This window comes from Mastigoproctus giganteus, chromosome 14 (assembly GCF_048544385.1).
Source record: "Mastigoproctus giganteus isolate SK-2022 chromosome 14, ASM4854438v1, whole genome shotgun sequence".
In the NCBI taxonomy this organism is placed as follows: domain Eukaryota; kingdom Metazoa; phylum Arthropoda; class Arachnida; order Uropygi; family Thelyphonidae; genus Mastigoproctus; species Mastigoproctus giganteus.
In genome coordinates this window covers 91390417-91404483 of record NC_143588.1, presented here as the reverse complement: position 1 = coordinate 91404483, position 14067 = coordinate 91390417, and the positions used below count along the sequence as shown (strand labels likewise).

Sequence of the window (14067 nt, the reverse complement as noted above, 5' to 3'; positions counted from 1 at the left end):
TTTATTATTATTATTAATAGCCATATGGTGCAAGGAAGCCTGAGGCTTATGCAGCACCGGCCAAAAAAAAAAAAAAAAAATTTCCCTATTACCCTGAGAGAGAGAGAGAGAGAGAGAGAGAGAGAGAAGTAGAAAGGAATCACCAAGAAAGAGAAGAATGATGACATCCAGCTCAGGATCCTGGGTGTGCCAAACCCATACTCACCAGATGTGAGCCCCTGGGAGTTTTCTTTGATCGGCTTGCTGTTCGCTTAACGAAAAACACGAATTTCCGAGGGTAAAAATATGCAACCCTCACCTGAGACCGACTAATTCAACCACGTTATGAAAAAAAGCCATAAAAATTCCTCCCGTCATCGACGGGACTTGAACTCAGGTCTTCTCCACCCGAAGGAGGTGAGGGGATTCTACCAACTTTGCTACCCAAGAGAGCTCATTTCGATTGCGCACAGATAACAAGCAGTTCCGAGTACCATTTCAAGGTTCATGTATATAAACACCATAAGAGGAGTATTCAGTACAGAGGGGGATAAATCCTCTCCCTTCCGAGTGAAAAAGTTTACTTTCAGGCAGAGCGTTGCAGATCGTTGAAATAAATTACTTGCAGCGGTGGTTGAGAAGAGTTTGGTAAATTTCAAAGTGAAAGTGGATAGTCGTTTTTAGCGAGGATGAAGTGTAAGTGCTTGAGAATTTTTCCTTTCTTCTTTTTTTGGGGGAGGAGAGATACAGAAAAGGGCTGCTTTCTTGCATCATCATAACTCATGACATAATCGAGCCTATGTTCCGATCAGAGTGTGTCGAAATGTTCAAAGTAACTCCAAGGTGAAACAGTGATTGCAGTTTATAGGAACATGGTGAATCAGAAGGAAGAATTATAAGTTTGTAGGAGCAGTTTTTGTCACCACTGTGAACGCATATCCACGGATAGCGACTTTAGTATGTCCTTAGCGACCTCCCAGACATGCTTCGCGCCATTGATGCATGCATCCATAATATCAAATTATCGATCAGTTTTTTTGCTAAATCAGTCTGCAGCCTTGTGTAAGTGCTCTTTCCAGATGACTGTGTCACTAGATAGTCTGGATCACTTCCGCTTCCCTATGGCATCCCAAACGTGTTCGTGGGGGAAGTAGGCAGGCCAATCTATACGAACGCTACCCTCTAACATATTGTTGACCAGCCAGCTATGCTGTGCGGTGGTGAGCATTGCCGTCTATCTCCTGGCCTGCATCACCAGCACAGGGAAGGACCATGAGTCGCAGAATCTCTGTGGAGGTCTGTACAACCACAGAAACTAATGCCATCCGACAGCAGAAATCTACCGACCATACTACTTACCTGTAACTATACAGAGTCCTTCATGGGTAGCACAGTTGGTAGAGTTGCCATCCTCCCTACACCGCGTTGAAAAGACCTGAGTTCGAGTTCCGTCGATGACGTGAGAAATGTTTATCGGCGTTTTCACAACGTGACTGAGTTAGTCGGTCTCAGGCGGGGGTAGAGTGGTTTTACTCCCGGAAACACGGGTTTTTTAGTCGAGCAAACAGAAAATCGACCATGCAATTTACAGGCAGTATATGCGGAGCAATATGGCCTTAGTTGCTGATGCTCCTAAAACCCTACAACAACAACAATGTATATAGAGTTGTTTCGGATTTGTCTTTTATATCACGAGATATAAAAGACAAATCCGAAAAAGGGTCCGGCGAGAAACGGACTGAAAGCTGGTACTGAGAACACTGTGAATATCAATACTGTAAATTGCTTAATAAATTGTGCAATGATCCCATGAATGTTTTGAACTCCATCGGAAGTCTTTCAAACTCCATCTATATTAGTGTGACTTAAAATTTACGTGTTCATAATGACGTAGGCTGTTTTATCTACACTCAGTAAACAAATTTTACAAACACTGCAGCTCTTAGAGCACATATGAGCAACCCCCGGCCGTATCCGGTTCTCTACTTCTTTTGATCCGGCCCTAATATATTTCAGTGAAGTTTGTCTGATTCATGGCGGGAGAAAACATGGTGTGTTCTACTAACTCACATTAAGCTGACGTCATATGACTTGCGCAAAACACACCATGTTTTCTCCCACCCAGGGTCTCTTTCTCACGTTGACTAGCGGCGTGTGTGAACGTGTTACAACGTGTCAGTTCGGTGCCTGCGTTGATGTTGTGTTCTGTTCAGTGCCTGCGGTGTAGAAGACAGTTTGTTTGACAGTTCTGAATATCGCTTATAAATTTGGGACAATATCAGGATTATGTCAAAAAAAAGAAAAGTAGACGCAGAGAATCGTCAATTTCAAGACAACTGGACGGAGGATTATTATTTTATTCTGAATAAAGGATTTCCTGTATGTTTGCTGTGCGATGAATCCGTATTTGTCAACAAAGAATACAACTTGAAGAGACACTTTACTTCGAGACATGCGTATCGCCAAAAAATTGATGGACAGCTACGAAAAGATGAAATACAGAAGTTGAAGAAGAACTTGGATACCCAGCAGCAAATGTCCAACAAGCAAAGAACGCAGCACCACAGCATTGTCAAAGCCAACTTTGTGGGGTAAGTGAAAAAATTGTGAAGCATTCTAAGTCATTTGGTGAAGGAGAATTTATCAAAGAATGTCTGCTGGATGTTGCAAGTATAATATGTCCTGAAAACAAAAAAGACTTTGAGAATATTCATTTGTCGAGACGTACTACTGTCCGACGGATAGAAATTATGGCTGATGATATCAAAAAAAGTTTAAAAGAGAAGATTGCTAGATTGAAAGCATTTTCAATTGCTTTGGATGACAGCACCGATGCCTCTGATACAGCACAACTAGCAATATTTCTTCGAGGAGTTGATGCGGATTTCAACATCACAGAAGAATTATTGGCGCTTCGACCGTTAAAAAGAACAACTATCGTTGAAGATATATTTGAAACAGTCAACACAGTCTTCGAGAGATTTGAGCTTAAATGGAGTTCACTATCTGGCTTATGCACTGATGGAGCCCTGCAATGGTTGGTGCACGGAAGGGATTTATTGGAATAGTTCATGAAAGAGCAATAGGACTACAGATCCATCAGGAAAATTTAACAATTTCTCACTGCATTTTCCACCAACAAAATCTGTAAAGTGTAAAGTGTGTTTAGGGTCAAACGGCACCAGGGATTTCCCCCATCGCCGCGTAGTTTACATTGTGGTGTGATACAGTTCACTGTAAAGGCCAGAGATTTAAAAGTATATGGATCTTGAAGTGTGTGATGTCGTGTACCATTGTTCTTCTGGCCAATTAGCCGCCAGACCCCTGCTGAGGCCGGACGTTGCCCACACTTCGCCCTGTAGTTGCAGTTTACTCTGGCAAGTCCTGCCACCTAGTTTCCTGAGATTTCAGTGGGTAGGACCTAAAAAAAAAAAGTCCAAACATTCCCAAGTGAATTCGGATGTCAAGAATTAGGTAGCCAGAAAAGATGTTGGAAATCTTGTGAATGTTCCTCAAACCATTCAGATACAATTTTTTGCACGATGGATAGTCGCGTTGGTGTCTTGAAAAAATCCATCGTAATTCAAGAAAAATTAAGTACTGAAGGGGAAGCTTGTCCGACAGGAGAAACAGATATTAACTTGAGGTAACAAAACCCTCTAAGGGGAAGAGCAGACCTAGTCTGTACCAACAGAACGTGTCCCATACCATGATATCACCTCCAGTCGCTTGAACGGTGGAAACGAGACAGTCTGGATGCATGGCTTCATGGAGTTTACGCCACACTTTCACTCTGGTATTGATGCAAAAAAATGTAAATCGAAACTCAGCAGGCCATATGATCTTTTTCCATTATTCCACGGTCCAATACCGGCCTCACTCCAATCGTATGTTTTTTTACCGAAAGAAGTGGCTTTCGTATAGGCACACGACTACCAAATCCCAGATTCTTCAATTCCCGTTGACTAAGAAGCTCCAAGAAAGCGAACAGTATTTATCTGATACCAAGAAACTTGTGATACACACCATTCGTCAACTTATATTTGCATACCGCACCTTTAATTATCCATTGACGCCAATACATGTATGATACATGTATTGGCACCGTTTTGAATTTTCAGAAAAGGAAGGGGACCCTGTGCTGTGAAAGTCAGTATTGTGATATTGCCAAAAATCGATTGGGCAAGTGGGCCTCCTCTGTCCCTTTCGATACTTATGTGGCTGTAAGTTGTAAACATAACAAGTAGCAGCAGAAGAGAACATGATTAATTTAACACTGATTTATTCAGCGTTCCCCTAGCAACGAAGCATATTCAACCAATAGTACAAGGTCCTTATTTGCTGAACGAAATTCTATTAGATTATAAACCTTGGAGCATTTCTTTCTGTTGGTTTAGTGTATGTGTCATGCAAAACAAATAGATTGACCATATTTCTATGTTAGTAAAACGCCCGTTTACAATGTGGAGAAAGCGCCAAAGCGTCTTTGAATCTCATGAAGTATTTTTACTGTTGTTGTTGTTGTAGTAGTAGGGTTTTTGGGAACATCACCACCTATGACCATATTGCTCAGTGAATATTGGCTGAAAATTGTGTGTTCTGAGATCGATTTTCTGTTTTCTGGATGAAAAACTCGAATTTCCACGAGAAAAAACCATGCTACCCTCGCCTGAGACAGACTAACTCAGCCACGTTGTGAAAAATACCCACAAAAATTCCTCACCTCATAGATGTTATTCGAACTCAGGTCTTTTCCACCCGGAGTGTGGAGGACGGCGATTCTACCCACTGTGCTACCACGAGGGCCTATTCGTACTATACTGTTTCATATTCCCAGGTGGAAATAGACTTACTATTTATAATTCTTATATTTGTCAGCATATCGTGTTTGTAAATGATGTGTATGCGAGCGTTAATGGCAAAGTGAAAAACAAAAAAAATCGGTCCCAAGTTCTACAGTGTGAAAACCCCATAAAAGTTCCTGTCATCCAACATGGATTTCACGAGAATTGAACCTAGATCCATTTTGCAAGCAACACTATCCACTTATTGACCACCCAGGACACTTTTACTAGACTGTCAAAGAGATAAATACTGGCTTACAGTATGCATTACCCACCTACAATCTTTGTCCACCCACTTAGAAAATTTTCTTACATGCCCATCCCACGTATTCACTACGATTACCGAATATCAAAGTTATTTTTGCACTTACGTTTTGAAATAGGATTTTAGGGAAGGAATGTTGCTGGTATTTTTATCCAGAATGAGTCGACTGAATCTGTCGACCCAATTATGATTTTAAGGTGTTCCAGATTTCAAAAATCATAATCTAAAAACAGATCACAAACTCGTGGATCAATAAATGACCTATCACCATGATTTTATTGACCTTATAATTAGGAAAAGGTTGCCTGAATCGGACCGGCTCTTTGATTAGACCAAACAGTGACTGTCCAATCAAAGAAACCTACTGGGAAAATCTGGACACTACTTCCTGGACTGGATACGTTTAATTATAATTATTCTATATATATATATATTATTTTTTTTTCTTTTTCATACTTTCATTTATGTTTGGCATCCATAAATATTTAGTAAACAGTTTGATAAAGATTTGCTAAAAATTAATGACGTTGTCCAGTTCAGACAATTTTCCTTTAAACAACAAAAATAATAATAATAATTTCGCTTGCTTTTCAAATATCGGGATTTCAGAGTATAAAAAGAATGATACATTGGAAATAATTTTCTGAACGCCCGTAATCTGATGAGAAAGTCATTAGCAAGGTTGATTTGCCAAAACACTGTTGCTCTAGGGATCCAAGGTCGCAGTGGTCCCAGCCCAATCATTATTATTGGTCTATAGTTACGGGATATCATTTTATAACCCCTAAAAATACATTGTCCTACTATTAATATCCGGACACCCCTCCTTTGATAGTTGGCCACGTCCTACCCGTGCATCATGTGTCACTCGTAGGGTTTGGAAGAGACAGTAGTACGGGTCTATACGTGACATTTAAACATCACTGAAGATCCCTAAGTCGACTGTTGGTGGCTTTATTTGAAGAAGTTTCAAATCACTTGGGTTATGGATAGACTATAATCTAAGTTGGGCAATGCGAATAACAAATTTGAACAAAAAAATGAGATTTTATGTGTACTTCTTTTATTATATTAAAAATAAATTAAATCAAAGAACAAAAGTCACCTTATATTATGCATTAGTGGACTCCCAACTCAATTATTTAGTAAATGTATGGGCAAAAGCAAATATAACTGAAATAAGGGTTATAAACAATTTACTAAACAGGATACTGAAACTGTTAATGGGGACAAACTCTTGGAATGATCTGAATAAGAGAAGGCAATTTTTGTTAAAATTCAAAATACTATATCCAATTCAAAAACTGAAGTTAAATTTATTCATGAAAAACCTTAACACTATTTATGAAGAGTTGAATCTTCAAAGGAATGTTTCACACAACTTAAGGAATCCAAAGCAGTTGTTTTGCCTCAACCTAGGGTACTAAATAGATTTGGAGATAGGCATACAATGAGCATATTAAATAACTTTTTGGCAAGTGTTGATTTCAGGCTCAGGAGAGGTTATTCAATCTCCAAATTAAAATTCCTAGTAAGAAAATTTTGAAAAGTTTTAAGAAAAGTTTGCAGACGATACAAAGATTGGCAGGGTTGTTAAGGACACTACTGTCTGGAAAGGGTGAGCAGATGGGCTGAGAAGTGGCAAATGAAATTTAACATTGACAAATGTAAAGTACTACATATGGGAAACAGTAACCCCAGAGTGACGTGTCAACTCTGTGGTACTACACTGACAGTGGTAGAGAATGAAAAGGACCTGGGGGTAATTGTACAGGCAGATATGAAGTTTTCTGAGCAGTGCAGACGGGCTGCAAGAGTAGCTCATGGTGTCTTGTCAATCATATACAGGAATTTTTCTAGCAGGGATAAGGAGGTAATTATTCTCTTGTATAAGGCTATGGTCAGACCACACCTTGAGTACTGTATACAGGTCTGGAGGCCTCATTTCAAGAAGGATGAAGAGCTGTTGGAACGAGTACAGAGAAGGGCAACAAGATTAGTGAATGGAACAAAGGGTTTCTCTTACGAAGAAAGGCTTAAGTTTTGCAAATTACAGTGTCTGGAGACTAGACACCGGTGAGGTGATCTGACAGAGATGTATAAAGACTTGAATGGTTTGAGCATGCTCAATGCCGATGGGATTCTTTCTCTTGCTCAGAATAATCACCTGAGAGGGCATAAATTCAAATTGAGGAAAGACAGATGTAGGATAGATGTGCGGAAATTTGCCAGGGGATAGTTGGTTGGTGGAACAGACTTCCATCCCTTGTTGTGGAACTTGATAGCCTAAATAAATTTAAGGCTCAGCTGGACAGGTATTTCGAACGAACGAACGGAGGGGCGAAATGGGAGTGTTTTTTTTTTTTTTTTGGCTGGCTGATGCTGCATAAGCTTGCTTTCTTGCATCATATGCCAATGTTAATGCTAAAAGCCTAGTAGCTTCCACGATTACTTCCTTGAATGCTTCCCATTTAGAATTTGCTGTTGATAACGTTATCAGTTGGTCCCCTGTACAGAATTTAAAAATTGTCTGAGACCACTGTAGTCACCTTTACGAAAACAAAAACTCTTCCCTTTACCCCTGATGGTAGTTACATCTTTAAGTAAATCCCACATCAGTACACTATGATCACTACCACCTAATGGTTCCTTTATCTGCAAATTCTTAATGCACTAATAATCACTACTGATAACCTGACCAATAGTATTACTCTCTCTAGTTGCCACTCTAAACGCAATTTAGAATCGAAACAGAAAACAAGACGGCAATGTGCCGATAGAGCAAATCGTGAAATTGTAGAAGTCGATTTGTATTGGTATAGGAAATATACAGGGTGTCTCAAAAATATTGGTACAAACGTTTAGGGAGGTAGGTAACATCTAAAGGAATGTGAATCGCATAGGAACCCATAACCGGAAACGTCACGGGAAAGTAGTAGCAGAGGCACAAGAAGCAGAAATGACGCAAGACAGTAATTAGTGGCAAACATTTATTTGACATAATATTAACAATTGAATACGAGATGTGCATTTCATGATGTTATAAACGATACTCGAAGGTTCCACCATGAGACGCGATGCATGCGTGACACCAACACAGCATGGATTGGCGGACACGGTCGAACACACGTGGAGTTTCTTTGACAGTAGCAGCAGTGCAGACGAGTCTCGCCACGAGATCCATTTCCATCTCCACAGGAAATTCACACACGATAGATTTAAGCGCCCCTCACAGACAGAAATCAAGGCTCGATAAATCAGGTGAGCGTGGGGGGCCAGGCAAATGGGTCCACCACGGCCAATCCATCGATGCCCAAAACACCTGTTCAAAGGGTCACGAACACACCTTCCATAATGGGCAGGTGCCCTGTCATGTTGAAACCAAATGTTGCATCTCACATTTGCTGGAACATCGTCAAGTAACCCTGGTAGAACTTGTTCAAGAAAGATCCGATATTTAATGGAGTTCGGGCAGGATGGTAAAAGGTATGAGCCGACTAAGCAGTCACTGACCATACCTGACCACACATTTATTGCGAAGCGATGGTGTGCCGCATGGGGGCGCACACCGTGTGGGTTGTCGTGAGCCCACACATGAGCATTGTGCTGATTGAATAAGCCTTCCCGAGTGAAATAAGCCTCATCCGTGAACAAAACATAGGCTGGAAAATTCAAGTCTTGTTGAACACTTTTTTGGAGAAACCACTGCACAAAAGCCACACGTGAAGGATGATGTTGGGGGAACAGTAACTGAACCTTTTGGAGATGAAAGGGGTGTAAGGAATCGTCGTGCCAGACACGCTGTACACTGCAACAAGACACTCCTAAGGCAGAGGCAACGGCACGTGTGCTGGTAGTAGGATTATTCTGGACACATTCAACACACTTTCTTCCATGGCATGAGTTCGCGTCGAACGTGGTCTGCCCGCACTACTCCTGTTACCTCAAAATGACTCATAATCGCACGAATTTTGATACACACGCCCAAACAAACGGTGGTCTGGTACATGTTTGTCTGGGAAGCGTTCTTCCTAAATTTGTTGAGCGGCTCGTCCATTGCCCTCTGCTAATCCATACACTAGGTTCATGTGTTCCAGCTCACAGTTCGTATATCGATGCACGCTCTTTGTGCGGCTACTACTGCTTGAATGAGTAAACCAGAAATTTTCCCTCTAGCAAATGATGAACAGCACCGTCTACCGACTTACGGTGAGGTTTCCAGTTATGGGTTCCTATGCGATTCACATTCCTTTAGATGTTACCTACCTCCCCTAAACGTTTGTACCAATATTTTTGAGACACCCTGTATATTTGTTATAGTGTTACAGAAAAATTGTATTTGTATAGTGGATAGGGAATTTGTATTTGTATGGCGAATTTGTAAAAGGGGAAGGAGATTATTATGGTGATGTAGGGCATAATTTAGGTAGTATACTTGATAAATACTATTTCCATAAAAAAAATGGGTGATTTAAAATTTTTATCATGGAAGATATATCGTCGTCATCGTCATCATCATCATCATCAGCTATTTTCAATCCACTGCAGGATGCAGACCTCTCCAGCAACTTTCCAGTTCCTTCTATTTTGTGCAATGGAAGATATATCATAATCGTCAAATTGAATGATAAAAAATACTGTCATTGTTAATCTTAATTAAATGTGATCTCTATAGAGGCCTATGTAAAAGATTCCTGGTTCGGTGATTGTTGGTTAATTATTTAATTTCTTAATTATAACTGAATAAATTATATTGACACCGTGTTTCATCGATTCTAAGATGCATGATTATTTTCAGTACCACTGGCAATACATAATGTATGAATGTGAATACTATGATGATCTCTGAAGCATCCTGATAACCAAGACTACGTACCTTCCCCGTAATCAGGAACACCTTTTACTGGACATGGAAGAAGATTACAAAGCGTTCAGTAAGTTCGCGTAGGATCTTTTTTGCAAGGAGGAGGACAATGATTGCGCCGCACAATAACAAAAGAGATTAACAAAGCAGACCGTAGACTCGCACCAAATGAGCAAGAAAAGAGCAGCAAGGAACCTAAGTAAGGGAATGATGCCCCTATCAACAAATCCTTATTGACTGAACAGCCTGAAATGACACATAACCTTCTCACTACTAAATAGAGAAGGCAATGAACAAAGAGGAGAATGCCTATGGTGACCTGACACTGATGATGAATATGTCCCAAATCAGTCTCATGTCTGATGGACCAGAACTGACTATCCACAATGTGCCAAGCAGCAGTACAAGATTCCCCACCAAAACCGAAACTAGCAAATGGATGAACTGCAAATACAATTGAAGAATGAAATACCAATTAAAGGAATGACCTTCTAGTCCCCCAGTCGGGATGTTAGGAACCACATCCTAAATCTGACGTTCTGCCATTTGGTGATTTAAACCGGGTGCTATAACCTGGGTTCTTTAAATCCCCAGACGGGTTCCCGTCTCCACCCCTCCCCCTCTTCTCCTGGTGGGGCCTGTCCCCACTGATATTCACTGGGATGCCTTCCCTATTGTCCCCTTATCTCTATCTGTTCCCCCAGCCTTCAGTCTCTCCTTCTACTCAAACTTACTTACTTACCGAGAATTGAACTAGCGCAAACTTTAACCCCTCTTATTTAAACATATACCCCAATTTGGTTGTAAATTCACCGCAATGCCCCCCCCCCCTTTTTTTTAGATCTTTGCCACTGAAATATTCTGAAACTAGGCGACAGGACCTGCCAGAGTACTTAAAAATCTACTGGGTGCCTGACCTGCCTCCTCGTGGCAAAGTGTGGGCAACGGTGGATCCCACTAGGGGCCCAACGGCTAAATGGTCAGAAGAATAACACAGCATAACACTACATGACATTCCACTCCCCACACACTTTTAAATCTCTGGCCTCCACCGAATACTGTGATGCACAGAGTATACAATGCGGAGATGGGGGAACCTCTGGTGCGGTCAGACAGTTAACACGCTTTACACTTATCACTAGTAAGGAAAAAATTAAATGCTATAATAAATTGACAAAAAAATTTATTTCAACATTTAATGACATTTGATTGTATATTATACTTCATTTGCTTCTGCAGTATTAGAAGCAAATGAAGTATAATATTACCTTACAAGAAGGTGTCAACTTTATCTTACAAGAAGGTGTCAACTTTATCTTACAAGAAGGTGTCAACTTTATCTTACAAGAAGGTGTCAATGGAAGGTGTCAACTTTATCAATGGAAAGTTTTCAGTCAACAACCAGGGCTCATATTCCTTCCTCGATAGTCCTTAAATGGGTTGTTGACTGAAACGTCTAGGGGTTGCAGTCAGCGTGACATGCAACCAGGAATAACAACCACGTAACTGCAATTTTCGGCCAACTTATTCTTTAACTGTTCACATAAATGTCCACGAAACGCATCAAGAACTAACATACTAGAGGAGTTATGTAGAGCACCCAGACTTAAACGGCTATTAGGGGCCCAAATTTTAGTTACACGTGTACCAAATGAACATAACTCAAATGAAGTGACAACAGGATGACGACAACCCCTCCTGCAAATTTTTTTAGACAGTGATTGTAAGATGTACCCCAATTTCAGAGACGTTAAAATGTGAAAAAATGTGCGTCTTAGAATCAATGAAATACGGTAATTATCAGTACATTACAGCAGAAGTTTGCTAACCTTGTAAAAACAGTCATAGAACCCGATAAATCGTGACACTATCATCACTACATAATATATACGTAACGATTGTAAATTTTGAATTTTATTTCTAAAAAAAAAAAAAGCTACAGTGGCTCAGTTAGTCAGGCGAGGCAATATGGTTTTTGCAAACATATTATATTGATATGAGAATGTAAAACAATATATATAATTCCTGCGACTCTATTTCAACTAAATACAATATTATTTAAGCATATATTAATGCCAAAAAGACATTAATTGATTGAACAGTCAGTTCTTTCTCCTTAAGATTTGAAAATGATTAATATGTTTTAAATATATACCTTTTCATTAATTAATTAATAAAATAATAATAATTTTTTTATAGTAATAATAATAAACAGTCTACTATATTAGTAGTTTTTCGATTCTACTTACCGTTATTTGATTGTGCAAAACCTTGCAAGCAGAATGTTAATAGAAGCAGAAGCAAAAGATCCATCGGTAAGAACTCTCCACTGTGTAAAGATATACAGAATTAAAATTGTAATGCAGCATTTGCCCAAGCCTGCGAGCTGATTTTGAAAAGCAATAATAAATACCGAGTAATTTGATAACGGTGTACTTGCGTTCTTAAAACTTTCATGACCTTTGACTTTCCATATCGTATAAGTTCCTAGTCAAGAGAGCTTTATCGCTAAAATCAGAGCTAAACATCCTTTGATGCAATACCAACCCACTTTTTGATGACGATGCTTGAATCATTATTTCGAGGAAATAGAACTTGGCTGCACTTCAGTTTTTGTAAAGTTTATTGAAGCAAATCGTAGAAGTGCTAAGTTCTGTTAAACAAACAAACGGAACAGATAAAAACGGAATTTCTTTTCTTTCAGTCTTTAAAAAGAAAGAAAAGGCTGAATGTTGCTTTAAAGAAAGGCTGAATGTTGATTTAATTTTTTATATCTAGACACTGAAAAAAATAAAGTTATAATTTGAAATTAGAGGTGCCCACTCCACTGGTCCTCTCTTCTCAATCCATCAGTGAGGAAACATCATTCTTGGGAAACTAGTGAAATTTCTCCACCAGTTTCCCAATTATTGGATTTCTTTCAGGATGTCTAGCATTAAACTCGTCCGCCAGTTCCCTCTGGGTCCATCCCTGACGACCACTAAGAAGGACTATCTCCACCCTTTTATCCAGTGTTAGTGCCATTTTTCACCTGTAAAGAAAAACATATTTTTACCATTAGTTCCAGACTTTTCGAACAACTTGTATATTCAATCTCGTGGGCTCGAATCACAGTCAACTCAAACGCGTGTACTGCACCCTTGTGCTCCATAGCGTAAGTATAGGAAATAACCCACGTATGCGGGTAGCAACGCCTTCGAACTCTTCTCTTCATTTATTCGAAGGATGAATGAATACCCCAGAGTTAAATTCGCTCGAATTTATAGTCTCGCGTGCTTTAGCGTTTTATTTTCAATGAATATGATAATTTATTAAAATAACAATAAAATAACAATTCATACGTTGATATACTCTAAATTAAATAATTAGGCAGACATTTAGCTGATTTAAATATGCGCATAGCGAAAAAAACAACGCTGTACAGTTTTTTATTTTTTATTTGACACTATCAGTTTCAATTACCAGCAGCCACTACTGCTACTGACCAGTGACAGGAAACAGATCTGGCGCAATTAGGTATTAATCACTGTTCGTGGAACAGTGATTAATCCATATTTCATATTCATGTACACTGAATTGTCGTTAAGTATATACTGCTGAATTGATATAAACGTAATCGTAATCATTTTTTATTTGTATTAATATCTGTCACTCCACTTATTTTGAACACAAAACATACACTCCTTTCAAGTATGGAAATTTCAATGATTAGCTATGTTTAAGAATTTTCAAATGCCATAGTCAAAAAAAAAAAAAAAAAAAAAAATACTGACTAGACAGTCCAACCTTAGGTTAATACGAACTAATTTCACAAAATAAAAAATAAACTACAAAAATATCTCTGACAGTGTGATAAACTGAAAAATAAACAAATTAAATATATCAGATTAAATTAATAATATCAATAAACCCCAGGGACTCATATTTGGTGAGTATGGGCTTGGCACACCCAGGGTCCTGAGCTGGATATCATCATTCTTCCCTTTTTTGGTGATTCCCTTCTCTCTCTTTCAGGAATGTTTTTTTTTTTTTTTTTTTGGTTGGTGCAGAAAAAGCCTCAGGCTTCCTTGCACCATATGGCTAATAATAATGTAATATAATATAATAAGAGTATT

General features: G+C 39.2%; 1 protein-coding gene across 2 annotated transcripts in view; it reads right to left on the bottom strand.

The window, feature by feature from the left end:
* The window catches only part of LOC150075350 (sushi, von Willebrand factor type A, EGF and pentraxin domain-containing protein 1-like), a 253397-nt gene extending 241080 nt beyond the window's left edge, over window positions 1-12317 (bottom strand). For both annotated transcript variants that reach the window (XM_090388279.1, XM_090388280.1), the window contains exon 1: window positions 12202-12317. In XM_090388279.1, coding sequence (XP_090244405.1) covers window positions 12202-12265 — 64 coding nt within the window. In that variant the 5' untranslated portion in view covers window positions 12266-12317. The remainder of the gene's footprint in view (window positions 1-12201) is intronic.
* Window positions 12318-14067: the final 1750 nt, after the last annotated feature.